At 37.0% G+C, this 26952-nt stretch overlaps 5 protein-coding genes across 5 annotated transcripts; 1 reads left to right on the top strand and 4 right to left on the bottom strand.

Moving 5' to 3' along the window:
* Positions 1-927: 927 nt before the first annotated feature.
* Positions 928-5202, bottom strand: LOC111485611 (probable alpha,alpha-trehalose-phosphate synthase [UDP-forming] 9). Its single transcript, XM_023132569.1, has 4 exons — positions 4942-5202; positions 2193-4252; positions 1813-2086; positions 928-1723 (listed from the first exon to the last, which is right to left on the bottom strand). Exons 2-4 carry the CDS (start codon positions 4154-4156, stop codon positions 1397-1399), a joined length of 2565 nt encoding a protein of 854 aa, XP_022988337.1. The 5' UTR covers positions 4157-4252; positions 4942-5202; the 3' UTR covers positions 928-1396.
* A 4202-nt stretch (positions 5203-9404) lies between these two features.
* LOC111485649 (spermidine synthase 1-like) lies at positions 9405-11560 on the bottom strand. Its single transcript, XM_023132626.1, has 9 exons — positions 11278-11560; positions 11103-11179; positions 10759-10881; positions 10589-10693; positions 10421-10493; positions 10247-10318; positions 9968-10163; positions 9746-9875; positions 9405-9657 (listed from the first exon to the last, which is right to left on the bottom strand). The coding sequence occupies exons 1-9, from the start codon at positions 11477-11479 to the stop codon at positions 9583-9585; spliced, it is 1053 nt and encodes a 350-aa protein (XP_022988394.1). The 5' UTR covers positions 11480-11560; the 3' UTR covers positions 9405-9582.
* A 1514-nt stretch (positions 11561-13074) lies between these two features.
* Positions 13075-17047, top strand: LOC111485616 (probable cyclic nucleotide-gated ion channel 16). Its single transcript, XM_023132578.1, has 6 exons — positions 13075-13623; positions 13912-14124; positions 14205-14518; positions 15282-15393; positions 15539-15775; positions 16013-17047. The coding sequence occupies exons 1-6, from the start codon at positions 13195-13197 to the stop codon at positions 16796-16798; spliced, it is 2091 nt and encodes a 696-aa protein (XP_022988346.1). The 5' UTR covers positions 13075-13194; the 3' UTR covers positions 16799-17047.
* Positions 17048-17843: 796 nt separating this feature from the next.
* LOC111485644 (serine/threonine-protein kinase HT1-like) lies at positions 17844-21708 on the bottom strand. The gene is made up of 6 exons (XM_023132619.1): positions 21142-21708; positions 20165-20286; positions 19020-19216; positions 18734-18908; positions 18422-18556; positions 17844-18331 (listed from the first exon to the last, which is right to left on the bottom strand). Exons 1-6 carry the CDS (start codon positions 21440-21442, stop codon positions 18125-18127), a joined length of 1137 nt encoding a protein of 378 aa, XP_022988387.1. The 5' UTR covers positions 21443-21708; the 3' UTR covers positions 17844-18124.
* A 2180-nt stretch (positions 21709-23888) lies between these two features.
* On the bottom strand, positions 23889-26399 carry LOC111485620 (polygalacturonase 1 beta-like protein 3). Its single transcript, XM_023132585.1, has 2 exons — positions 26267-26399; positions 23889-26156 (listed from the first exon to the last, which is right to left on the bottom strand). The coding sequence occupies exons 1-2, from the start codon at positions 26336-26338 to the stop codon at positions 24348-24350; spliced, it is 1881 nt and encodes a 626-aa protein (XP_022988353.1). The 5' UTR covers positions 26339-26399; the 3' UTR covers positions 23889-24347.
* Between the last annotated feature and the right edge of the window lie 553 nt (positions 26400-26952).

Consider the following 26952-nt stretch of genomic DNA (forward strand, 5'->3'; position numbering starts at 1 on the left):
ATATTTTTCTTATCTTCAAAGATACTTCTCTTCTTTGATCTTCAGAATAAACTGCTCATTTTCATGTGCAGATGCAGATGCAACTGCGGTGGATGTTCATACTTGATTCAACAGAAGGATTATAATGCATTTGAAGAAATAATTTCAGTACAATGATGTGTTTTTTAATGCTTTTTAGATTATTGCTTTCATCGAATCTGTGCATCTATTCAGATTTTGAACCCAAAAAAAGGAAAGAATTATCAGAATTGCTTTGATCGATCTAGCTTCCCAGTACAGTCGAGCAATGCCATACTTCGGTTTGGTTAATATATCCAATCAAACAACGCATTGCGCAATACCTCAGATCCAAAAGGCATCTTGTTGCTCATCAATGGCAGATAAGTGCGAAATTTCATGCGTGTTCATGCTCTGTTATTCTCTCGGAAAAGGGGGAAAATGGAAAACATGAGCCCTAAAAGGCACATCGAAAGATACACAAAATAAACAGCGAGAAGAAGAAGATGTTCCGTAACGAGAAACCATGGACACGAATAAGGAGAATAATTTGCATCGGAATGCGCTACCAAACTGAAATCAAGAACACAGAGACGCTCCAGCAAAATCGGTGGAAAAAGCGATTCATAAAAAAAAGGAAGAGAAGGAACTACCTGAATCTGATTTCCAAAGTGACGAACGAATTCCCCGAGCGCTTACTGCTAATGATCATCGCGCAATTGTAAAGAAGACGATGGAGAGGGAAAAATCACTCGCCATTATTCATTTCCAACAGAAAATCGTGAAGAAATGAAAGGAGGTCGGGTTCTTCGATGAACGGGAAATTCAATGTCCCGCCAATTTTTGAGCAAAAATGAACAAGAATTTCTTATATAGAAAAGAAAGGTTACCTGAAAGAACAATGAATCCTTAATCGAACAAAAGAAAGGCTTTGTAAGAACATGAACCCCTTTATAAAAAGAATGATTGTTCTGTAAGAACTAAACCAGTTCATCAATGTACAAAGCTATGGCTAATTATAATTTGTATCTGAAACCTGTTCTTCACTATATCTGTCAAAAAGAAAAAAAATAATAATAATAAATAAAGAAGAAAAACAACTTTATACCATTCCTAGGTTCCAATGGCGATCTTGTTCTGCTACTCTCGAATCCGGGAGAAGGCGAAGAACGAGTATCGTGAAAGCAGTTATTTACACCACCAAACCAACTTAACTCTAGCCAAGCAATTATCTTCCTGAATATGAATCCATTGGCACCAGTGACTGTGGCAAAGAATCGGGTAACCGAAACAATCCCAACTCCGTAGAGGTTGGAATAAGAGAATCAAGTGAAACAAACCTTCCCAACATGATAACTCTTGCTCAACGCACGTGCAAGGACGGATTGGATCTTCGGCATCAAACATCATCCTCGAACAAAACAGGAGTTTCAAAACTCGATCTCAGTTTACGGCTACTAGAACAGTTGGCCAGGCTTTGAAGCAAGGTCAAAACATCTGCGGTATCGTCTAAATAGTATTTGGCTTTGCTAGGCTTTTGTCCCACAGTACAGGCAAATATCATCGGGGGCGTAGCAAGGGATAAGCTATAGCTTCTACTCAATATGCTCTCAAACATATCTTCATCGGATCGATCGTCCCCAATGCACATCACAAAGTCGGGTGCTTTATCAGAATTAACCATTGTGGAAAGAACTCTTTCAGCTACTAATCCTTTAGTCACACCCTGCAAACAATGACACAGTAGCAGTGATGACGACAATTGCTCAGCCTCCACGAGATGACAAGGAAAAGGTGAGCCGAAGCAGTAAATACCTGTGGTTTTACTTCGACGATCTGCTGGCCTCTTTTGACAACTACGGGTTCGTTAGCAAGGACGTTTTCAAGGTGGTCCAAGAGCTCCATGGCCTGACACGAACCAAAATAAGGATCCGCGTCTTGATAGTGCCATACCAAGGCACTATCCTTGGTCTCTATGTATGAACCATCGGTTGCCTCAGTGTATAGGTTCATCACAGGTTCTGCAATCCTTTTCCAGTCAAAGTTTTCAGCTAATGGACTAACTTCCCAGTCAGAATCCCTATTCCACCTACAAATAAATCAAGACCCCAGATGAGAATCAAACCTGTTTGATCCGACTAAACGAAATAAGATTACATGACAGAAGAATGTAATTGGTAGGTTAAGTTTGATACCTCAAGTAGTACCCGTGTTCAGCGGCAATACCTAGATTCTTGCACGAATCGAACCATGAACCGAGGGAAACTTTCCCCCTGCCACTAACAATAAACACGGTGTTCTTTGGATCCGTGCAAAGGTTGTTGATGATAGAAATGACTTCAGGTGATGGGGATTTGACCACTAAAGTTTCGGAAACCACAGTCCCATCATAATCCAAAAATATCGCTCTCCTAGAAGCGTTTCGATATGCAGAGCCAATATGTTCAATGGAAAGCTTCCTGAAACTTGGAGAGAGTGACAAAATTCTGAAACTTAAACCTAAACCAATGCCCCAGCAACGTTTGCTGTAGTGTTCTTGGCATGCTCGCTCCAAATCATGCAAGAAACTGCGAGCCCAGTAAGCAACATCGTGAGAGCTAACATATCTGTAATGCTTTTCGTGCCTCAGTTGCTTCTCTAAAGCAGGCATGGTGACAGCTGCATAAAGTGCATCAGCTACAGCGTCAAAATCCCAGGGGTTTACCCTGACCGCACCACTTAGGGACGGTGAACAACCTATAAATTCCGACACGACAATCGTGCTGGTACGAGGTGAACTCGGGGAGACTTCCAAGACTTTATCCATTTTTGAAGTTCCCTGTCGACAAACAATGTACTCATATGGAACTAAGTTCATACCATCCCTGAGAGCATTTACAATGCAGCACTCTGCTGATACGTAATATGCAATCTTCTCGTGAGGAGGAATAGGATGATCAATCAAGATTACAGGTTGATAACCCGGACAACCAAAAACCTTGTTAATCCTTTCGGTTATCTCATAAGTTTCCCTTTTTGCTTCTTGTACATCATTCCCATTGCTCCGTGCTGGATTTAGAATTTGCACCAGAACGACATTGCCCCGTAACTCTGGATGCTGGCTCAAGAGCTGTTCCATAGCTAGTAATTTCAGACCTATACCTTTAAATATGTCTATGTCATCAACACCAAGAATAAGTTTCTTTCCTTGGAGATTTTCTTTGATTTCCTTGACCTTGATTGAAGTGTGTGGTTGGTCTAATGCAAATTCAAGTCGACCCATATGAACCCCAACAGGCAAAATCTTGATGTATATTGTACGGCCAAAATACTCGAGCGTGAGATACCCTCGTTTAGATTCATACTCCAATCCAAGCAGTCTACTACAACAAGATAGGAAGTGGCGAGCGTAATCAAATGTATGGAAACCTATTAGGTCTGCATTAAGTAATGCTCTCAGAATCTCATCTCTAACAGGCAGAGTTCGGTATATTTCCGATGAAGGAAACGGACTATGAAGGAAGAATCCGAGCTTGATTCGACTGTAGCGTTTTCTCAAAAAAGTAGGGAGAACCATAAGGTGGTAGTCATGAATCCAGACATAATCTTTTTCTAGATTGATTACCTCCATAACTTTATCGGCAAACCTTTTGTTAGCCGAAAGATACGCTTGCCAAAGACGTCGATCAAAGCGGGATCCATGGTAAGGGGAAATCGGCATCATGTAATGAAAAAGTGGCCACAAATGTTGCTTACAGAATCCATGATAGAACTGTTTCTGAAGGTGCGTAGGAATGAAAGTCGGTGCGCAGTTAAATTCCTCCAGCAGTTTCTGAGAAATCTCGTCTTGCTCCCGGACATCAACATCGACCTTCAAAGATCCGACATATATAACATCTACATCAGGTGAGAATCCATCCTTCAGCTGAAGCAGAAGCGAATCCTCGTCAAAACTGAAGTTCCATTGCCCGGAATCTGTATCCTTCTTAGCATGAAGAGGAAGAAAATTTGCCACTATAATTTTTCTCCCTTGGCCTTTCGACGAGGAAATTTCCGAATCCTTATCGGAAAATATCCCGGAAGCAGTCAACACCCGTGGAACGGTTCTTGGTGTAGGAGGAAAATCCAACATATCCGAAGACGATAGCTCTAAGAAACTCAAGCAAGAACTTGACAGCATGGCAGTAAACAATCAGATCGTTCCAATCGATTGATTACCGATTGACGTTACAAAAAAGAATGATGAACAAAGTACTCCTGATTACCTACCAAGAACCTGAAGGAAAACAAAAATGTAGGAAAATCTCAAACCTTCATTGTTCTCTTAATGGTTGAAACAAAGTCTCCTATATCTACTCATAACCACAGCCAGACAACCATGAAGATTAGCCTATAAAACATGTCTCATTTCAAGTTTTGAATCAATTGTTGAAGCACGAAATCAAGAACTTAACAACTCCACGATATTATCGTCTAAACAGCTCAACTAAACAGAAGAGAATATGGAAATCCTCTTGATATTTGAAGGGCTAACCGTAAGAATCAATCCTCAAAAGGGCCAATTAGAATGCAGGAAGATCCAGAGGGGGAAAAAAACGGATAAAGAAGAAAAAAAAAAATTGGTCGTTATCTGATCCAACTTTTTATAAATCTAAACCGACAAGATGAATTTAAAATTGAAACACAAGATAAGGACAAATGTCAAATGGAAATGCAGTTATCCTTATCCTTAAGTTACTGAAATGTTGGGTAAAGGAAAGTGTATAATAATTGCAATTCACTTTCTTGTAATCGGTTTTAGGTTGAACAATAAACAAATCCCTAATGTTGGATTTCCAGATCATTGATTCATTGATTCATTGATTCATTCCCAACCCAACCAACACATCTGTTTGTTTCCTGGGAAAATAAGAAGAGAAAAATCCAGGTAAAGAAGAAAACGAAAACAAGAACAGAACAGAGTACCTGAGTGGAATGAAAACAACAGCTCTGGTTTGATGGTTCCGAAGACGATCGAGAAGAAGAGGAGAAATGAAGAACGGGGAAAAGGGTGTGGTGGGTAGGTGGAGGAGAGAAAGGGAATGGATTGAATCTAATTTGGAGGGGTTTCAGGGAAGCGGAAGAGAGGGACGGAATAAGGAGGGGGAGGAGGGCGGGTTTGGAAAGTGAAATTCATGAGAGGGTTAGGTTGGAAAGTTGGAGAAGATTTGAGACAGATTTTGTGGGTAAGAACAAAAAATGGAAATGGATAAAAGGGAATTAATGAGAAATTTTATTTTATTTTATTTTATTTTATTTTATTTTATTTTATTTTATTTTATTCTATTTTTTGAGGTTCCGTTTGGGGATTTTTGTCAAAATGTATTTGCTTGTTCAACCAGGGAAGGTGGGTTTAAAGGGTTCAGATTTAGACCCACAAAGTCAATAAAGAGATGAAGACCAACACAACCACCCTCTCCTACGTCATGGACTCCTCCTTCTCCCCCGCCTTTCTTTTCCATCAAATGCCCTCCCTTTCCCTTTTAATTACCATTATATCCTTTTTCAATTCTCACTTCTTTTTTCATCACCTTTTTTATTTTATGGATAAGTATTAGGGTTTTTTGGTCAAAATTAAATTTATAATAATGTTGATAAATAATCCAAATATTTAGATGCATATTTATAATATATACAAGCAAATCAGAAAAATAATCACTTTTATTTATAAATTATTAATTTTAAATAAAGTAGTCAAAAAATGCGGGAAATTGCGTTCACATTAGGGAGGAAGTTGCCGGGGAAAAGGGGAAATGAGTGAGATGGAAAAAAGACCCAAATGAGTCTCTTTTTAATTTTTTCAATAAAGTTTGAATTTTCCTTTTTTCCTTTTTTTTTTTTTTTAATTTAAAATATTTAAATTATTTATTTCTCTGATCATATCCTTCCCATGCTTGACCTCTGTTTGTTTCCCAAGAAAATAATATTAAAATTCTTCTGTTCAAACCTTCAAACAAGGACCTGCCTAACCTTAATCCCCTTTTTTCTTCTTATTTTCCTCTTTATTTTAAACATTTTTTAATAATTATAATTGCCCATTTAGATACGTTAAGTTAAATATATTATTTAATTCTCAATGTTCATCCCCTGTTGAAGCATTCTATATTTAAACGTTTTAAAGCTTTTTACTGATTTTGTCATATATATATTTATTTTCAAATTAATTAATTTTTTATATTTTAAATTAATAAATTCAACAAGCTTATTGGATCCCACTGACACTAAACATGATTTGATCCATAATGCCCTATATATTTTAAATAAATTAAAAAAAAAAAAAGAGGGGAAATGAGCTGGCAGGCGATTATGATGAGGTGGATGCAGCTCGTGAAATTTAAAAAAAAAAAAAAAGATTTAGGTTGCCGGTAGCCAAACACGAGGCTACCCCAGTTTTCACATTTAATTAATTTCGTTGGGAGGCGGCACGCGGCAGCTCGACCACGCGCGTCTCACGCCATTTTACCAAACTATCCCTTTCATTCATGATAATGATAATAATCCTTCTCTCTTCACATGCATGGTTGAATAAATATGAAGACTTGAGACTACAAATTCAAAATAGTCAAACTATCCCTTGATATTTGGGTCACATTGGAGCTAGTGTTAGACCAAAGTTAAGTAACAGACAATTTACATGTGTTACAGAGTGTTCGTAATCTCGAAAATTGCAATTATAGAGGATACGATTATTAATGTCATACTCGTTTATCTACATTTTAAGGTTAAATGTTAACTCCAAGTGGAACACTATTCTAATAAAGGTACTATCGATTTGGTAGGACACATGGGTGACACCAAACTTGACATATAAATAGTTTTGTAAGTCTACACATCAGCTCAAGCTAACCACTCACAAATATTGTCTGTTTTAGCCTGTTACATACGTCGTCAATCTCATAGTTTTAAGCGCGTCGGCTAGAGAGAAGGATGCTTTGATATTATTTGCAACAGTTCAAGCTCACCACTTGTAAATATTGTTTGTTTTAGTTATTTATGTACTGTATCAGTCACATAGTTTTAAAATATGTTGGCACTTTTTAGAAATGTTTTATTCTGATAGAAGTTATGTTTATATGCGTAGGAGTGGAGAGTTCATATAAATTTGTTTAAAATTTCAATTATAAATAATATCATGAAAAATGATGCAAAGATCTCTAAATTTAATTTTTTTTTTTTTTTTAAAGGGAATTGAGAAATAAGAGAGAGTGGCAGAAAATGTAAATAAAAGGAAAAGAGAGGGTGGAATATGGAGGGAATTGGATGGGGATAGAATCTAAAGCGAAGGGGACAATGATCTTCTATGCCTTTTCCCCGCACTTCTCTCTCTTTGGAAATGTGAGATTATAATCTCGTACGTCTTTTTTCACGCAAAAAAAAAAAATAATAATAATAATAAAAAAAAAAGAAAAGAAAAAAACACCATTCCTATCTCTATCCTCAAAGCAAATGCCATCCCCCACCCCACGTGGACCCACTCTTTCCACTACACGTAATACTCCACCTCATTCTTACACGTCATTTTAATATATATTCTCACACTAACACATCATTAAATAATATTTTATTTTAAATATCACAAATAAAAAATAAAAAATAGTATGGTATTATTAAATTTTCATTATATGACCAACCAAATAAAAGAGATCTATAAATAAAACTGAAATTATAATCTAAAATAATAATAATATTTAAATATGTTTAAGAATCCATGTACTTAAAATTTCTCATACGTGTAAAATGAAATAAAATCAGATGATTTATTTATTGAAAAAAGAAAGAAAGAAAGAGAGGAAAATGTGTGTATGATGGGATGCAAGCCGACCCCAATTAATATCTGTAAATTAATTAGGAAAAGAAATAAATTGGAAATATAATTAATAAATTAATTGAAAGGCAATGAAGCACGTGAAACGTGGAGCCCGTGTTATCCGGGAACGTTGTGGCGCGTGACAAGAAGCGAAAGCGCGTGGAGGAAACAGTAATGCCGTTTTGAATTTAATTTAAATTTGACTAAATAGGATTACGGAGAATCAATGCTTTTATTAAAAAATGGAATTTGGAGAGAAATTAGGTCTTCGGTCCTCATCCGTTAAAAGCAAGAAAGTGGGGCCCATCCCTTTTTGATTTGATGGGACAATCGAATGTTCCTCTCTTATCCTTTCTTCCCATGACGTGGCCTTTCTATTTCTCCTTTTTTTTTTTTTTTACAATTTTTTTTTTATTAATTTATCCTTTAAATTTTAAATTTTTATTTTTCTATTTTAATTAAATTAGTTCATGTAACAGTTGAAGGCTATTAGTATCCCATATTATATTTTTTTAGACTTTTCCATCTACGTTTAAGATTTTCTTTTCTAGCTTTCTCTCAGGGTTTTTAAAACGCTTCAATTCATTTCCTTTCATATCTAGCATTCTCGCTGACACTCGTTCTCTTCTCCAATCGATGTGGGACTCCCAATCCTCCTCTTTCGGGGCCCAACGTCTTTGTTGGCGCACCACCTCGTGTGCATCTCCATCCGGGCTCAGTCTCCTAGCTAGTCCATTGCCTGTCTGACTCTAATATAATTTATAATAGCCCAAATCCACCCATAGCAAATATTGTGACTTTTTATTTGAGGCTTTCCCTCAAAATTTTAATTAATATATATATATATATATATATATTCGATGAGATAAATAAATAAACAAACAATATTTAATTTCTTCACCTATATTAAAATTTATTTTTAAAAAAAGAAAAAAAGCATATTCGAATATAATTGAAAATTAAAAATTTGAGGAAATTTATGTATTTAGTAAAGTTTAGAGATGGGTGGCGTTTTATGAAATGGAATAAAGAGAATTCCAAGTATATATAGTGGTTGGTGATTGTGACATTAAAAAAAAGAAGGGTTTTTAAAATTCTTTACGTGCAATTATTGTCGACTTCTTATCAAAACCATTTTGTATTTCTTAATATTGTATTTTGCCTTTTAATTTTATCCACTACACAAACCAACTAATCTTATAGACGGGTAAATGGGCTTGATCCGGCCCATATTTTCGGATAAATGGGCCAAAAGGGTTGGGCCAGCCTCGAACCCACCAACCCAATTGCCTATTAGTCGGAGGATAATGATTTTATTATATAATTATCAGGGTTTAAAAAATCTCTTAGGATACTAATTTATTGATTTTATTTTAAAATTTTAATTATTACATTTCTGTCAACCTTTTAATTATAATGTTCGTTTCATGTTGGGATAAATATGCTTTTCTCACCCTACTAATCACACTCATTATTGGCTTTATTATTATTCTTTACTTATAAGTCTATTTATGCATACCCGTCAGCCTCACAATTTTAAAACATATGTATTGGAGAAAAATTGTCAGGGATGTTTTTCATCTCGGAGCTTAATCAATATGTTTTATTGGAGAAAAGTTGATCCCAATACCAATACCAATTCGAAAGGGAAAACGCATAAACAAAAGTAGTAATTAAGAAAAATAATGGGAAATCTCTGACAAAGTAAAAAAGATGAAGGACTAAAGAGTGAAGTTGATGATCCAAAGGGAGTGGCAAATTCAAACGTTTAAATTTGGATCCAACCCCTTCCCTTTCTTTGCAAATGACGGCAAGCAAAATGCAGCCGAGTGAACCTGAAAAAAAGGTCGATGGTTCAGATTTTCACCCGTCATTCTCATAGTAAATAACGAGAGTAACAGAAAGATCAAAGAGGAAGCTTGCCTCCGAGTTGTAAAACTTCAAGGGTTTGGTAGCAACTCCAAAATTCTGGTTTGAGTCGATGGGATTGATCGGGTTTTTGAAGTCAACTTTGGGTCCTCGAGTCGAACACAGCAAGAAACCGATAACCCCACTGACAAGACAAAACAACATTCCTAAGATTTTCTTGTTTCTTGGAAAGCTTGAACAAATGATTTGAATGGAAAAGGGAGTAGAGTTTGATGCCTGGGATAAGCAGGAACAATGGTCCAAGCATATTGAACTGAGCCTTTGAAGACTTGGTGGCATTTTGAGATCAAATTTTGAATGTCAAGACAATGAAACCAAAGGCTCTCTGCTTGAATACAAAGCACTCCTCCTGCCCTTAGTGCTTTTCCCACCATCTCAAACAACCTACTTCTCACCACCTCGTCATCCGGCTCTAACCATCCAAAATATTTACACTTTTACCCTCCAATTTTTACCAAAATAATATTGATAAATATAAGAGAGTTTTTATTGTACTTATTGGATCGAACGCGTCCACTATGATTGCATCGTAGGTTCCTGGTGTAACAGAATTCAAAAATGCAATTCCTTCCAAACAAAACCACTCTTTCAGTCCCGATGATGATGATGATGATGATAATAATAATAATAGTTAAAAAGAATGGTAAAAGAAAAAAATTTGAATCAAACCATCTATTATATGAACATTCACTCGAGAATCTTTATACCCAACTGCAATTTCTGGAAAAAATTTCTTGTACACCTGCAAAAACAATCATTATTCAGTTAAATTATCGATCGATCGAAAATCTTAAACATAATGAACCGATACAAATTTGGATAAATCGAAGCTCTAACCTCAATGAGCATCGTATCAATTTCACAAATATCAATTTGGTCAATGGAAGAATGCCTAGAAATTTCTCTTAGGATGCCACCATCTCCTCCCCCAATCACCAAAACCTGGTCAAGAATAATATTTATTTATTAAAAAAAAAAAAGAAAAAAAATAGAGGAAAGGAAATTACCTTTTTGGGGTTTGGAATAGAACAAAGAGGAAGATGGGTAATCATTTCTTGGTAAGCACATTCATCCTTCTCGGTGAGTTGGAGTGCTCCATCCAACACAAACACCTTTCCATACGCTGCTGACTGCATTTAATTATAAACATCTCTCACTCTTATTAAACTATTTAATTACCATTACTTTTTTTACCTTTTTCCCTAACTTTTAATTCACGATTAATAAATCTAAACATAACTCAGCCGGTTATATATCTTAGTCTCGTACGTTTATCAAAAAGGGTATTTTGGTAATTAAACATGCGTGAAGAGGGTTCTCGGGTTTCCTTGAGTTTAAACTAGCCAAGTACCTGAAAAACCAACATGGATTGGTAATCAGATTTGCCTTGAAACAAAACCTTGTCCACCTTTAAGAAGTGTGCCTGTCCTGTACAAATAAATTTTCAACTCATATTCAATATTTATTTTGAATAATTAAAATTTGAATAAAACTTGGGAAAATTAAGGGGAAAAAAAAAAACCCACCTGGCCATTGAGGGCAGTGCTCAGAGAACCAACCAGGAATGCTTGGATGGTTGAGAGGTACACCATTAATGGAGTCATCTTCAACCTTTTCTGCAACTGCAAGATGAAGATGAGAGCCGCCATTGTTGAAAGCTTCCTCCTTTTGCTGCTTAAACAACAGTTTATCTGCAAAAGAAACAACCCCATTTGCTTCCATCGCCATTGAACAAAAAAAGCTGTTTTTTTTTCTCTATTTTTCCTCAAACTCTGTCTAAAAAATTTAGACTTTGGGATTGGGTTTTAGGGTTTATATAGAATCAAATTTGGTGCCAAAATAGTGGGCCTTTACCAAATCTTGCTCATGTTTTGATGATAGAAATTAATATATATATATATATATGTGGTTGTATTATTATTTTCCTCTCTTCATCATTGCAATAAATGGCTGAGATTTATTAAAAAAAAATTGGTTGTTTAAATTCTTCCATGTGTTTATGATTACCATTTTATGTATTTTTTTATGTCGGGTGTTGTTCGCCAAACCAATCCTAAAGGATTATGCGGATCCAACACACTGTCGGCTAATCAACTCTTTACCTTTCTAACTTTGAATTTGGAATGAAACATGATGATGGATGTTTTTGATCCATGTATTATTATATTAAAAAAGAAAAAAAGCTTGTTATCGAAGAACATGGGCGCTTAATCGTCGAACATGCTCGACTCAAACTCAAGTTAAACCTTATGAAATTGCACGAGCACTTTTTGAATTATCTCGACAAGAATCGTATCGATGATAATCGGAGCATGCCTTGTTATGCCCACTAAGATTTGTTGGGATTGAGAGGGTATTTGACAAAGTTGATACAAAAATACACTTTATTGTACATTATCAACACGTGTGATGATGAATTCTTTTGAAATGGATAGATTTGTTATCACCTCCAAAATGGGGGATCACTAACCCCAAATGCTCTTTGTATGTGTGTGTATATATATCTTCAAAACTCTTATCATTTTTAATCATTACACTTCAATTATATATATATATATATATATATTATTGTACCAACCTGCGCTTTTATTTTAATAATTATTGTAAAATAAAGTTCTGTAATATCCTATACTAGTAGGAGAGGGGAGCGAAATATTTGTTATAAGAGTGTGGAAACCTCTCCCTAGTAGATATGTTTTGATGAAACTGACAAATATCGGCTAGCGATGGACTTGAGCCGTTGCAAATAGTATTAGAGCCAAAAAATGGTGGTGTGACAGTGAGGATGTGTTAAGGATATTTAGTAATAAATTATAGTTTACCATATATATTATATTTGATATTTTATTATAAGGCAAATATCTAATATTTGCTTTATTATCATAGGTATCTTTCCATTTATTGTTATTTCCATTTATTACTATTTCCATATCCTTGTAATTTATTTGATTATAAATAAGATAACTTTCACACCATTTAGGTGTGGTGGATTAATCAAACATTCACAGGATGATAGGCCCCAAACAAGTAGATTGTGAGATCCCACATTAGTTAAGAAGGGGAATGAAATCTGTGTTAATCTATTAAGATAGATTATTATGACAAGTATTTGGGATATTATAATATAATAAAAATTATATGCTCGGATAATAGTTGAATTTTATGCACTAAGTTTAGGTTATATGGTCTCTATAAAATAAAATAAAATAAAATAATAAATCTAAATTTAAAAGTTGGGTAAAGTAGTTAAATTTTGGCGCGCATGGTAATATCCATAAAAGCAAAAAACGGCCATTTTGGGAAAATGGAAGTGTAAAGATAGAGGGGGAGGGCTAAAAATCGTGAGCAAAACTCCCTCTGGCTCTCCGCAGTTCTCTGTTCATCTTCGAAAAATCCTTCATGTCTCTGTCTGTGATCATATTTTTCGTCTTTGCAATGGAAAAATGCATAACATTGCGTATTCTCGTTTGGGCGACCTTCAAAAATCCTTTTCTCTGTACCGGAAAGTGCCTTGGTGGGATCATATTCTTGAACCAGATTCCGATTTCGTCTTCCGATGGCACCGCATCTTCCTCGTCACTTGCTTGATCGCGCTCTTCGTCGATCCTCTCTACTTTTATCTTCCATTCATCGGAGCTCCTGGTTGTATGCAATTCAACCTCGGACTTGGCATCGTCGTCACTTTCTTCCGCACCATCGTCGATTTGTTCTCCATGTTTCATATGCTTATGAAGTTTCGCACCGCCTTCGTTGCGCCAAATTCTAGGGTTTTTGGCCGTGGAGATCTCGTTAAGGACCCTACGGCAATTGCTATGCGCTACCTCAAGAAGGATTTTGTCATCGATCTTGCCGCTACGCTTCCCCTGCCTCAGGTGAATCCAGTCTTCTTTAATTCATCGATTAGGGTTTCGGTTTAGCGTGTACCTAATTTTACGTTCTTCGGTATTGTCTTCCGAGATCCTGTAATTTGGGGAAAATGAAACTCTGGATCGATCATGTCTGTGGCTTCCGAAAATCAAAATTGTTGTTAATGAATTTGCAGCTGTTTAGCCTGAATCTTGGTGATATGCATATATAAATAGACTGAAACTCGTAGCTGATGTACGAATTTCCTGATTCGAGGCTGATAATGAAACTAAATATGCTGTTTGCTATGGCAGATTGTGATTTGGTTCGTGCTTCCAGCGTTAAAAAATCCAACAGCGACCCATGCCAACCACACTCTTGCTTTGATTGTGCTAATTCAATATGCCCCCAGACTGTTTGTTATATTTCCTCTGAACCGACGAATTAATAAGACCACCGGATCAATAGCCAAAACTGCGTGGGCTGGTGCAGCTTACAATCTGCTTCTCTATTTGCTGGCTAGCCATGTACTTGCTTTGCTTCTCTTCAATTTGTTCTCCTTTCCAGTTCTTACTACTGCTTAATTCTGTGCGATTTGTGAGTGCAGATTATAGGAGCTGCGTGGTATGTGGCATCCATTCAGCGGCAGGATGAGTGCTGGAAGATAGAATGTAGGAAGGAGATGAATACCACGCATTCTCCTTCTTGTAAGCCTTTTTTTCTGGACTGTGATAGTTTGAATGAGCCAGAACGAAAAGCGTGGCTAAGAATTACTCATGTTCTTACAAAATGTGATGCCCTAAATGACGACAAGAATTTTCAGTTTGGGATGTTTGCTGATGCGTTCACTGCCGAAGTTGCTTCAACAAACTTCATCGAGAAGTACTTCTACTGCCTTTGGTTTGGTCTTAAGAGTTTGAGGTACGCTTTTGTTGGATTCAATTATTTTGATGTTTAACGATGTTATTTAATAATTAACTGAATAATCATGTTGGGGTGTGGATGTGAAACATGTTTGGCTATATTTTGGTTCCCTAAAAGGCTTCGTACCAATGAAGATCTATTCCTTACTTTTAAACCCACAATCAACTCATTAATTAGTTGATGTGGGGCTCCTCTCCCAACAATCCTCCCTTCAAACAAAGTACACCATAAAGCCTCCCATGAGGCCGATGGAGCCCTCGAACAACCTCCCTTTAAGCGAGGCTCGACTCATTTTCTCTAGAGCCCTCAAACAAAATACACTTTTTGTTCGACACTTGAGTCATTTTTTACTACACCTTCGAGGCTCAACTTCTTTGTTCGATATTTGAGAATTCTATTGATATGGCTAAGTTAAGGGCATGACTCTAATACCATGTTAAGAATCACGAACCTCCACAATGGTATGATATTGTCCACTTTTAGCATAAACTCTCATGACTTTATTTTTGGTTTCCCCAAAATGACTCATATCAATAAAGATGTATTCCTTACTTATAAACCTATGATCAACCCTTAATTAATCGAGGTGAGACTCTTCTCCTAGCAATCCTCACCAAAACATGCCCATGCCCATGCCGAAAAGTGGATCAAATCTTCATTACTATAAAGTATTCGAGTGAAATCATAGGCTGAACTTTGCAGGCTTAAACGTACCTCGGATAATATCGTATTCAATCTGTTTATGAACTTTTTTCTGCAGTTCATATGGGCAAAATTTAGCGACCAGCACTTCTAGTGGTGAAATTTTATTTAGCATTCTGATTTGCTCAATGGGGTTGGTTCTGTTCTCACACCTCATAGGTCAAGTGCAGGTATGATATCTGAAAACGAAAATAGCACAGAGGGTTGGTTTTATTTACTGGAAGAACCACTTTTTATCCTTTAATTACACCCAATTCCATGGTGGTATCAAAAGGTGTCAATGTATATCTATCTTCCTTCTTTGTGTTCTTGAAGGGCTATCTGCAATCCACATCTGCAAGACTTGAAGAGTGGAGAGTAAAACGAAGAGACACAGAGGAATGGATGAGGCATCGACAGCTACCCATTCACTTGCAAGACCGAGTTCGTCGATTCGTTCAATATAAATGGATTGCAACTCGAGGTGTCGACGAAGAGTCGATCTTGCGCTCTTTACCTTTGGATCTTCGACGTCAAATTCAGAGGCATCTTTCTCTCGCACTTGTTCGCCGTGTAAGTCCTCTTTAAAGTAGCTGTCCTCTTACTCAGTTCTCACTTCCAATAAGGCTACCGTACATTTAGGAATCACAAACTTCTACAATGGTATGTCCACTTTGAGCATAAGCGTTTTACTTTTGGATTTCTCCAAAAGGCCTTATATCAACGAGGATGTATTCCTTGCTTATGAACTCATGATCCTTCCTTAAATTAGCCACCACCCAACCATACTTTACATATACTTCTTCTCAGGTTCCTTTTTTTGCACAAATGGATGCTCAGCTATTGGATGCCATATGCGAGCGTCTTGTTCAATCCTTGAATACTAAAGACACATTCATAACCCGAGAGGGAGATCCAGTAAATGAAATGCTCTTCATCATCAGAGGCCAACTAGAGAGCTCCACCACCAATGGTGGCAGGTCAGGATTCTTCAACTCCATCACCCTCAGAGCTGGTGACTTCTGCGGTGAAGAGCTACTAACATGGGCCTTAGTCCCATCCCCCAGCATAAGCTTACCCTCCTCAACTCGAACCGTGAAGTCGCTCACTGAAGTCGAGGCGTTCGCACTTCGAGCCGAAGATCTCAAGTTTGTAGCCAGCCAGTTCAAGCGCCTCCACAGCAAGAAACTCCAGCATGCTTTCAGATACTATTCCCACCAGTGGAGGACATGGGGATCTTGCTTCATACAAGCTGCTTGGAGAAGGTATGTGAAAAGAAAGCTAGCTATGGAGTTAGCAAGACATGAGGAGCTGTACTACGCAACAATGATGGACCAAGAGAACAGCATTGGCAGTAAAATGGAAGGTGAAGAAGGAGGTGGTGGTGGTGGTGAAGCCAGTGGCTCCAAAAATACCACTAAAAAGAAATCCCCACATCTTGGAATAACAATGTTGGCTTCAAAGTTTGCAGCAAATACAAGAAGAGGGCTTCACCAGAAGTCGTTGGCATTCGTCTCAGATGTCAGCAGCTTGAAAATGCCTAAGCTGTTTAAGCCTGAGGAACCAGATTTCTCTGCTTTCCGAGATGGGAGTTGAGTTTCCCAAAGTAACCAAAACTCTCATTCCACAAAACCAAGAGATTAGACAAAAACATAATTGTTTACTTTCTACATAATCTTCAGCAATCATTAGGTGTAATTACACAACAATGATAATATGTATTTCATGTATACTTACAAAAAGCTTAATTCAAATTCTAAATCTGGGCTAGGAAAGTTCAGACTTGCTTATACTTCAATTGCCATGTAAAATTTCTTTTGTGAATGATGTGGTAAATAAATTCAATAATCATCTCTTAGTAAATAACATTTACATCATTCAGTTTGTGTTATGTGATGCTTACATTGATTTAGCTAATCAAATTTCAATAGTCATAGTCTCTAGAAACATAACTCACTCGATCTTATAGATGATAATTAGTAATTTATGTACTCAAATATATTTTTGATCGGCTCGAAAGAGGTAAGAAATACCCTTCTTTTTTTTTTAATTAAATAATAATCTTTATTTTTTTTAAAAAAAAAAAAGTAAAATTATTTTTAAAATACTACTAAAGTTGCAATATTATCATAGGGTCTTATTTTTACAAATGACCAAAAACAAAATATGATTAGATTGTATTAAATTAATTTCAAATGCTGTTTCAATAGAAAATTAAACAATTATTTGTAAAATTCAAAACAAGAATAATATTTTAATGATGAAATAAACAAATTATTAGTTCTGTATCACTTTTATAATTTCAAATTGATGTGATGTTTCACTAACTTGACATCAATAATTTGAAATATATGGTGGATAATATGGCTCAAGAACTTTCAATCCATTTCAATAAGCTGATATCTCTATCTCCAAACCAAGTTTTGCAAAAAAAAAAAAAAAAAGCTGGTTTGTTTATCAAAACTTGTATGCTTTTTCCAAGGAACCCATCACAGATGAAAATGAAGAAGATAACGACTCGGATGCAAACGATAACGACAATTCTTCATGGTTTTAAGATTTTTTTCTAACTCGGGAAACCATCCATGGAGAGGAAGGCAAAGCAGTTTCAGGTGAACTAAGATAGAAATGATGAGATGAATAGAGGAAGAAAAATAAGATTTTTGTATTTCAATCTTACAATTCATTCAATTAATGACATTACAAAAGGCTTACATCAAATGGCAAAGTGAAAGGCAGCAAAGTCCCTGGTTGTTTATGTACCCACCACCATCATCTATTTTACCACTGGCCTCACCTCAATATATTTTTCTTTTCCTACTTCTATTTCTCATTACCACAATCACATGATGCTTTTTCCCTTTCATCTTCAAAATAATTTTATCACATTTTCTCATTCAATTCAAACAAACAAACAAATCTTTAGGGTCCTCTATATTTTCGAAAGCATAGACAACCCTGAGCTTGATCAACAGGGATCATACCTCCACCCTTGGACGTGTCAATGGCTTCCAACATAGAAACTACTTCATCCATTTCGGGCCGCTTGTCCGGGGTTGCATCCCAACAACGCTTCATCACATTCGCTAGGGAGCTCGGGCAACATCTCGGTATCTCTGGCCTCAAATTCTGCAGTGTTTTGAGATTAACTTTGATAAGTTCAAAATAACGAACTACATTGTCCTGCAGATATGAAGAACTAAGGGCATAAGAATCTACCTGACGAACTACAGCAGAAGTCACTTCGGAGAAACTAAGGTCAGGATATGGCATGTCACAGCAATAGATTTCCCACAGGCAGATACCGAAGCTGTATACGTCGCACTTCCTGTTATATGGGTTTCCATTGAGAACCTGTAACCAGATAGACCCCTAAAAATTTAGCAAAATCATCTTTCTGATGTCTTTGTGAAGGTTTCTAGTTTCCATGTAGTGAATGAGGAACACAACTACGGAATCAAGGGGAAACATTTCATGGACAATGCTCGAAAATGTCTTATGGGTTGGCTAAAAAGTCGAAAAATTGCGTACCTCAGGAGCCATGTAACCGAGTGTCCCAGTCTCCCCGGTCATATCGTTGGGATTTGAGGCCTCAACTCTAGCAACACCAAAATCAGCAATTTTTACTGTACGTGTTTTGTCCAACAGCATGTTTTCTGTCTTTACATCTCTGTGAACAATCTTCTGTGAATGAAGGTAACTCAACCTAATAAAATAAATGGAACACTTTCTAAGAGCCAAGGATAAGCAAGTGCATACTATTCTCAAATAAAAGGTTAAGACTAAAGAACAGAAGGAATCGTGTGAGCAAAGGTACCCTCTAGCGAGATCAAGTGCCAATTGGACAACCACCTTGAAAGCTAGCTTCCTTCTCCTGTTCTTTATGAGATAAGATTTAAGGGCACCACCGGCAAGATATTCCACCACAACACAGCATATGTTGCTTGGCATGCCTATTAGGCCATTTTCAGTTTGGATCTGTAACTCCGCTGAGCCCATTGTTGCCCCTATAAACTGAAAATCAATTGCAAGCTGTGAAAAAACCAAAACTAGAAACCAAAGCCACAAAAAAATAACACAAAGTAATGCATTAATTATGGAATAAGCACATCGAGTTTGATATGTCACTTTCTGAACAATAAAATAAAAATACTTGAAAATTCCCCCTCCACAACGACAGGTAAAAAGGGGGAAGGGGAAAAGAAGGAAAGATGATAAGTTAAGAGTCTGGATAAAGCCGCTAGTTTTTCCACTATCAAAAGATGCAAAGACATTTTTTTTATCTGATTGAAGCCCTCCATGTGAGCAACATGCATTTTGGCTTTGTCGAGTTCTATTCTGGCAAGGATAAAATTTAGTTCAGTTGACTTCTTTTCCCCTTCTAAAAAAGTACAAGGGTGGAGAGAGTTTAGATTTCTAGATGGAATCCATTAACGCAACTGAACATTTTCGGTTGAGCTACCAGTAGAAGAGATTTAATTGAACCTTGAAGTTCATGCAAAAAGAGTTCTCAATGGTCTATACGGAAGGCTAGGGGGGATTAAAGCAAACCTTTTTACAATAAAATTAATTTGAAGGAAGAAGAAGAAGAAGCAGAAGAAGGTAAAATGCTCAAATTCGAACACCGAAGCACTGTTGATCTAAGATCTCCCTCTAATTCTACTCATAAGATCGAGAGGAGCGGTCTGAGCTTTTGGATCGTTTTGTCGCAAAAATCAGAAAAGAAGGGTGCGTGAGGAGGAAAAGGAATCGTTTCTGGTTATTGGATTATGAACTGTTTACTTTCTATAGTGTCAGCATCTTTCAAAAGAGAGAAAATTATTAGAAGCGCATTCAATTGATTTGATAGAATATCAATAAGTCTAGAAAATTGAGGGTTAGAACTAGAGCATCTAACAAGACATCTATTTCAAGTTTCAGAATCACAAGAAGTAGGCAAATAGACAATGAAGCTGTAGTGACCTTAGTAACATTGGGATGCTCTAGTTTATGCCAAACAGCAACTTCCTGTTTAAAAGCTGCCCTGAGTGAAGCAATTTCAGCTTCTGTCCTGTGGCCTTCTTCTCCCCAATCCAGCAACTTGACTAATGCATTAAAAAGTCAACAGAAAACTTCAGTGGGTTGTAGCAACCAACTGCAACCCAGTAACCTTAAAGAACTACAAACTAAGATAATATTTCTAAAAAATATATGAGTGAGTGATGAATGAGTAAGTGAACAGAGCTTACAATAATGAAGGATAATGATCGCATTAAAATATGTAGAAGACAATGATGTAAATACCGAAATAAATACAAATATGTATTGGCTAGCAGTAATAGCCAATTCATTATAGAAGCTTTTCTAGGTCAATTTTATCCAACAGCTGGAATCACATGAAAGTTCAAAACTTTATTCACACAAAGTCATTCAGGCCATAATTCAACTCAATCTCGTGTATACATCACGGATCATCTAAAAGAGAGTTCAAATGGCCAATCACCACTCCATGGCAGTGGCAACATGTCTAAAATAAAAAGTAAACCCAAAGAGGTCTAAACAATCACTAAACGGGTTCCAATGAGGTAGGTGCAAAATTGGTATGAGATTTCAAAGAACTACCAGTGAATCAAACCCATATGTGTTCAAAATAAATCAGCAGTGCAGACAAAAATAATAATTTCGATGAAATTTAAGACGATTAAGAGAAGAAAACGAGAGTGTTGAAATAATTGGAAACAAGGTAAAGGAAATTCACAAAAATAGAAAAGGAAAAGAAAAAGAAAACCAATGCATAAACTGTAGTCTGTATAAGCATTCTTAAAGATCAGGAGTGGGAAATTCGATCAGGATTCACGAAGCAAGAACTCAGAAACAAAGTAATTATAGTAAGAGCAACTCTGAGAGTAATTAAAAATAGGGCAAAAGTTCAAGGTTGCCGTAGGAAATCGGTGACTGACCAGCGACATCTTGTCCGTCGTAAACGCCGCGGTGGACGGAGCCGAAAGTACCACGAGCAATGACGCTCTTGATTATCAGTTTGGACGGATCGATCTCCCACTCTTGCCGCTCCTTAGCGGCGACTTTAGTAGACCTACTGCGAGCAATGGTTGCAGAAGTGAGAAAGCTATTACCGTCTTCATCTTTCTTCTTGTTCTTCTCCATGGTCAAGGCTCTACTAAGATGCCTCTCAAGCTGCTCATCCAAACTCTTCAGATCAATCTGATCCGCCCGCACAAATCCATCATTGCTCTCCTTCATTTCCGATTTCTTTTTCTTTCTAACTATCAACAAATCAGAGCGCTAGCGCTAGCACTAGCAGGAATCGGCGCAGGAGGCAACAAATTGATCGATTCAATTCAGAAATTCAGAGTATCTTCAAATTTTGGTGGTTCTTCTTCTTGCTCGAATCGCTGTTGTTTCTCTGCTGTTCTTCGTTTCCACAAATTCTGCAATGGCTCCTCCAATCATCCATGTGGGCACATGAATTTGCCTGCTCATAACGTGTGCTTCTGACCCACTTCGGTCTCCTTCTGTATTTATTATTTTTCTTTTCCTTTCTTTTATTTTATTTTATTTTATTTTTCCCCGTTCCCAGCCAATTAACAGATCAGGACTTGTGAATAAAATAATTAATTTTATTAAACATGTATTTACGTCAGATAACTCCGTTTAGTCAGATAATTGAGCTTCTTAATCCTTCCGTTGTTTTATTTTATTATCGATAAACCTTAACCTCACATTATTGATGTCAAAATTAATTAATTAACTTCCTTTTCATTTCCTCAAATTCCAACTATCCCTCGATTCTTTGGGTTAAATAATTTGGGGTAGAATTATTACCCAAAATCACGTACACACCTACACACCTGTCAATACTAAAATGTTTTAAAATTTACTACACGGGATGTGACTAGTTGTCAATTCTATTTACCCGAGCTATACAACTATCAATGTCCTTTTTGTTGATTATTGCTTGCTAGCGTTTAACATTGCTTTACGGACATTTTTCCAAAATTGATTCTATTTTCTAAAACCATCTTTGAAGAACGAGGTTAGAGACTTGAGCATAATCATCTATGCTATAAGCAACTTAAATTTAGAGATAAGAGAGCGAACCATAAGTTTATATAAAACTAGATTATGTTCGTGTTAGACCTAAATTAAAAATGAAGCTTTTGTTGAATAATTTTTTTACGTCCAGACAACAGGTAATCTTGACGTTATTTAATTTATATTAATTATTAAATTGGACACATTGATATATGTAACAAATATAGCATTAAAAGAGTGGACGTCATATGATAATATTAATTGATTTATTTCCATAAATAGGACAAAGGTTTTGGTAACATGAGTCGTGATTTGAAAATTCAAAAATAAATATTGGAGGAAAATAGCTTTTCTTGACCATGAACCAAATAAAATAGTTCTAAATTTAATTTGGGAAGCTAGATGTATAAAATATAAGATTATTTTCTTTTTATTATAATTTTTATTTAGATTTCGCCCATGTCTTTAATTCAATATATATTTCATTAAATCATAATATTTGTATATTCGGAAAACAAAACTGGGCCTAAGCCCATATATTATGACGCTCTACGGGCCTCTTCTCCTCAATCATTCTCTTGGCCCATTATCGGCCCAGTGACTGATCCATGAAGAAGGCAAATCAGCCCTATTGCTAAAAAACTTCCATATATTTTTAATTGTTTTATTTCAATTTAAGCAACTATTATGGGTTGAACTCTTTTTTTTTTTTTTTTTTCGGGATTGAGATGGACGATAAGAGATAGGTAAAACCCGGTTAACTTACCCGGTTAACTTACCCGGTTAACTTACCCGGTTAACTTGGTGCCACCAGCCGCAGTAAGACCGATGTGGGGTATGCTTCTTTGTCCAACATAAAAGAAGTGAACCATTTGGTTAACCAGACAAAAAAAAAATATATATATATTTTGATTTCTAAACTTTCGAACATATTAGTTTATAATTTTCTAAAAAAATATAATTATACAATTCATCAGCCATCTTGCAAAAAAATGTGTTGACTAATAAAAAAATAAAAATGAGGGAAACACAGCTTAGCAAACTTTCAGCTGGACGATGAGTATATAGTGTTGGATGATGAAAGTCTCACCTCGGCTAATTTAGGGAATGATCATGGATTTATAAGGAATACTAACTCCATTGGAATGAGGCATTTTGGGAAGCCCAAAGCAAAGTCATAAGAGCTTATACTCAAAGTGGACAATATCATACCATTGTGGAGAGTCGTGTTCCTATAATACATAGATCATTGGCGACTGCAGATGGCTTGAAAATCTTGTACGCATGGTTGAGTAGTTATGGTCCATATAATATTTACATATTGAAATGGGAGGACACAAATGATACATACAGAAACCTACCTCATTAACTCATTAATTCAATAATGTACTAGGAAATATACTGAAACCTACCTCCTCATTAATTCCTCAGAAACAAAATAAATGAAAGGACCAAACTATAGGTCTTTTTTTTTTTTTTTTTTTTGTTATTTTTGAATGTTATAGTCTTTATTATATTTTTGCTTCGTATACTCTAGAAAAATAATTGCATTGTTCCAAGTTTTGGATCAAAGTTTAGCATGTCCCTATCATTATTGAAGAGCTGCAAAAAGCCCAACGTAAAAGGTTGCTGGATAACTATCATGCTCTGCTGATATCCAAATTGCCTTTATGGTGCTTTGAGTATAATTTACGTTTCGAAATAATTACAATTTTAAGCTATAAATTTTTTAATTTTGATTTGGTCCTTAAATTCTCGGAAATTAAAAAGGTGGGGGAGGGAAAACAATTAATAAGAATTTCGACGGTGGTTTACTTTTGGTGTACTCAAAGCTGCCACCGCAAGCTGTTCCTGCACTCACCACTCTGCCCACTTTCTGTCCCACACACTCCCAGCACCACCCCCACCCCCACCCCCACTTTTCTTTTTTCCTTTTTTGCCCTTTTTCTTTTTCTATTCCGGTTTTGTCAGACCCAAAACACTCCATTTTGACCAAACCCACCCGAATTAAAAACATTTTTTTAAAAGAAAAAAAAAAACATAATAATAACAACAATAATATTACTAAAAAGAAAACAAATGAAAAAAGGGCGGCAGAGTTTTCTTTTTTCCTTCAGTCGGCGACGCTCCACGACACGTCGTTCTCGAATATCCAGTGGCAGACTTCTATTTGACCTGGACCCGACCCAAGTGCTACAAATGCGCCGTGCTCTGGGCCCCATGAGGACGTGTCCATATGACAAATTGCAACCCCACGATTGATCTTTTCGTTCGTTTTCAGCCTCAGGATATCGGCTTCGTAGATACGGACTTTGGGTACTGAGTGGCAGTAATACAGCAAGTAAGGGTACAAACTCTGATGGCATGATACTGATCTCGTTAACTCTCCGCCGTTGATTCCTTTCACTTCTCCGATCTCCACCTTCTCTGTTGATCCATTCACACTCGCCGTCGTCCTAGCCACCACGTTCCGCCCCAACACCGCCGTGGCGAAGTCTATCATGTCCTCTGCCGACCCCACGCACCGCTTCGTCTCGCCCATGCTCGGCGCCCGCTCGCACTCCGCCAGCGCGCTGGTAATCACGCGCTCCATCGTCGAACCATTTCGCGCGTGGAAGATTTGCTTTGTCTCGGAGATCTTTGACGAGGAGAATGGTATGTTTACCAAAATGGCCCTCGGAAGGAATGATCTCGGTGGCATTTTGTCTCTGATGTCCGGCATCACCATGACATTCCCCTGCTTCAATTCAGACTCTCTGAAAAACTTGCCCGGTTCCACCCATCTATTTACGTTAATGCCACTCCCCGTCGCGCTGTATTCAGAAAACGATACGCCTTTCTGTGCATACGTCGTGAAGTTCCGATCAACGCTGTAGCTTCTGAATCCGACCGTCGTTTGGCCGATCGATCCTTTGGCGTATTCTTTGAATGAATCGTTACCGTGGTTGAAGGACTGTCCGTAACTTGCAAAGTTCACTCTCCCGGAGTTCGAATTCTTAGCGTACGACTGAAAACTATCGTCGCCGACGTTCGCTCCGTTTCTGTAATTCGAGAATGTATCGATCTGTGATTTTCCGCCCTTGCCGTAGTTCTTGAAGTTTGAGTGCGGATTATTGCTGGAGAGACCGTAAGCCTTGAACGAATCGTTCGCGCTCTTCCCTGACTCGCCGTAGCCAGTGAATGTCGATGTGAGAATGTTGGAGCCATCAGAGTAGCTACTGAATTCCTGCGGCACGCCATTGCCGTTCTTGCCGTAGCTCGTGAACGATTGACTTCCGGAATTCGTCTCGTTTCCGTAACTCGTAAACGATAGTTTGTGAGCTCTGGAATCCAAATCGTAGGCCGTGAATCGGAGATTCGGCACATTGACGATTTTGTCGTAGTTCACGAACTCGCCAGAACCGCCCTTCGATTCAGCGGCATAGCTGATGAAATTATTGTTCGCCACATTACCATCCTCCGCATAGTTCGTGAATCCTTCCTTATGATTACTCGAGTTCCCACCATAACGCTTGAACGAGTGATCGGCCGTGTTCAACCCGTCGGAATAGTTCTTGAAGGAGTCAGCGCCACCGATTCGAGCCGCGCCATAGTTGTTGAAATTTTTATTTCCATACAATTTGAAATCGGCATCCTTAAAGCGCGGAACGGAAGTTTCTTGAGAATCAAACGAACAGAACAAATTAGCGGAATAACAGAACGTTTCCAATCGGGAAGTGAGCGAGCCTAGGGCGGCGTGCTTGGCGAACACGGCGGCATCTACAGCGGAGAGCGGCGAGGCTTTGACGAACAGAAAATCAGGCTTCGGAAGTTGATTGGAAACATGCGTGTTCCAGTAACGAACCAGAGAAGCTTTGGCCGTGAAGGGATTGAAGTGGATAGAAGCATTAAATGTGGCCTGATCTGCAGAAACAAACGAAACCTGTGGCAAAAACGACAAGACGATCGGATTAGAACAAATGAAAGAAAGAACAAAAATCGAAATGAGAATGAGAATCGTTTGTTTGTTTGTTTTTTTATGGTGTTTCTTACATGGAGCAGAGAGAGCGACAATTGCGAGAGGAGCAGGAAGAAGACGATATGGACCATTGTTGACGAGTCCATAGAGACAGAGATGAGAAACGGACAGAAAGGGCGTACCCGTATTTATATCCAAACACAACCCTACCTGAACTAATGCCTACAACCCTTCCTTTCAACAAACAACCAATTTCAGTTCTAATTCCTTTTATTTTTCTTTATGGTCCTTAATTTCTCAAATATTAAAATCTACCCCAACTTTATTCTCTTTCCTTTTCTTTTTTTCATTAAAAAAAAAATATATTTTTTAAATGTCAAATTATTGGTTTTAAATTCTAACAGAAAAAAGCTTAATATTATAAGCTAATAAATAAATAATCATGTATATGATGATTATTAATTTCAAACAAACTTAAATAATATTATATACATTATTAATGGAACTTCCATATTAATTTCACTCGCAGGGGTTTGTATTTATTGAGTGATTTTTTGTTATATGATTGTTACAGTGGTAATAATCAATACCAGTGTGAACTATGATTAAATGATTGTGATTTAATTAATGTATTTCATCTATAAATAAATATTTTCAATACCGATTAAAAAAAATATATATTTATGGTTCAAATTTAAAATTTTATATATTGAATATTTACATTTATTAATGAATGTGCAGTTGTAAATAGTGATATGTA

This window comes from Cucurbita maxima, unplaced genomic scaffold (genome assembly GCF_002738345.1).
Source record: "Cucurbita maxima cultivar Rimu unplaced genomic scaffold, Cmax_1.0 Cma_Scf00010, whole genome shotgun sequence".
NCBI lineage: Eukaryota > Viridiplantae > Streptophyta > Magnoliopsida > Cucurbitales > Cucurbitaceae > Cucurbita > Cucurbita maxima.

Bases quoted from the DNA above. Each gene is read 5' to 3' on its own strand.
- LOC111485611 (XM_023132569.1), bottom strand. From the start codon at position 4,156: ATGCTGTCAAGTTCTTGCTTGAGTTTCTTAGAGCTATCGTCTTCGGAT. The intron at 2,087-2,192 runs GTATCAAACTTA...ATTTATTTGTAG, and splicing joins GAACACGGGTACTACTTGAG to GTGGAATAGGGATTCTGACT. The intron at 1,724-1,812 runs GTATTTACTGCT...CATTGTTTGCAG, and splicing joins TCGTCGAAGTAAAACCACAG to GGTGTGACTAAAGGATTAGT.
- LOC111485649 (XM_023132626.1), bottom strand. From the start codon at position 11,479: ATGGCGATGGAAGCAAATGGGGTTGTTTCTTTTGCAGATAAACTGTTG. The intron at 11,180-11,277 runs GTGGGTTTTTTT...TTATTTGTACAG, and splicing joins GCACTGCCCTCAATGGCCAG to GACAGGCACACTTCTTAAAG. The intron at 10,882-11,102 runs GTACTTGGCTAG...AATTAAATGCAG, and splicing joins AATCCATGTTGGTTTTTCAG to TCAGCAGCGTATGGAAAGGT.
- LOC111485616 (XM_023132578.1), top strand. From the start codon at position 13,195: ATGCATAACATTGCGTATTCTCGTTTGGGCGACCTTCAAAAATCCTTT. The intron at 13,624-13,911 runs GTGAATCCAGTC...TTGCTATGGCAG, and splicing joins CTACGCTTCCCCTGCCTCAG to ATTGTGATTTGGTTCGTGCT. The intron at 15,394-15,538 runs GTATGATATCTG...GTGTTCTTGAAG, and splicing joins ACCTCATAGGTCAAGTGCAG to GGCTATCTGCAATCCACATC.
- LOC111485644 (XM_023132619.1), bottom strand. From the start codon at position 21,442: ATGAAGGAGAGCAATGATGGATTTGTGCGGGCGGATCAGATTGATCTG. The intron at 19,217-20,164 runs GTCACTACAGCT...ATTGATTTTCAG, and splicing joins AGCATCCCAATGTTACTAAG to TTTATAGGGGCAACAATGGG. The intron at 18,909-19,019 runs GTACCTTTGCTC...TTATTTTATTAG, and splicing joins GCACTTGATCTCGCTAGAGG to GTTGAGTTACCTTCATTCAC.
- LOC111485620 (XM_023132585.1), bottom strand. From the start codon at position 26,338: ATGGACTCGTCAACAATGGTCCATATCGTCTTCTTCCTGCTCCTCTCG. The intron at 26,157-26,266 runs GTAAGAAACACC...TTTTTGCCACAG, and splicing joins TGTCGCTCTCTCTGCTCCAT to GTTTCGTTTGTTTCTGCAGA.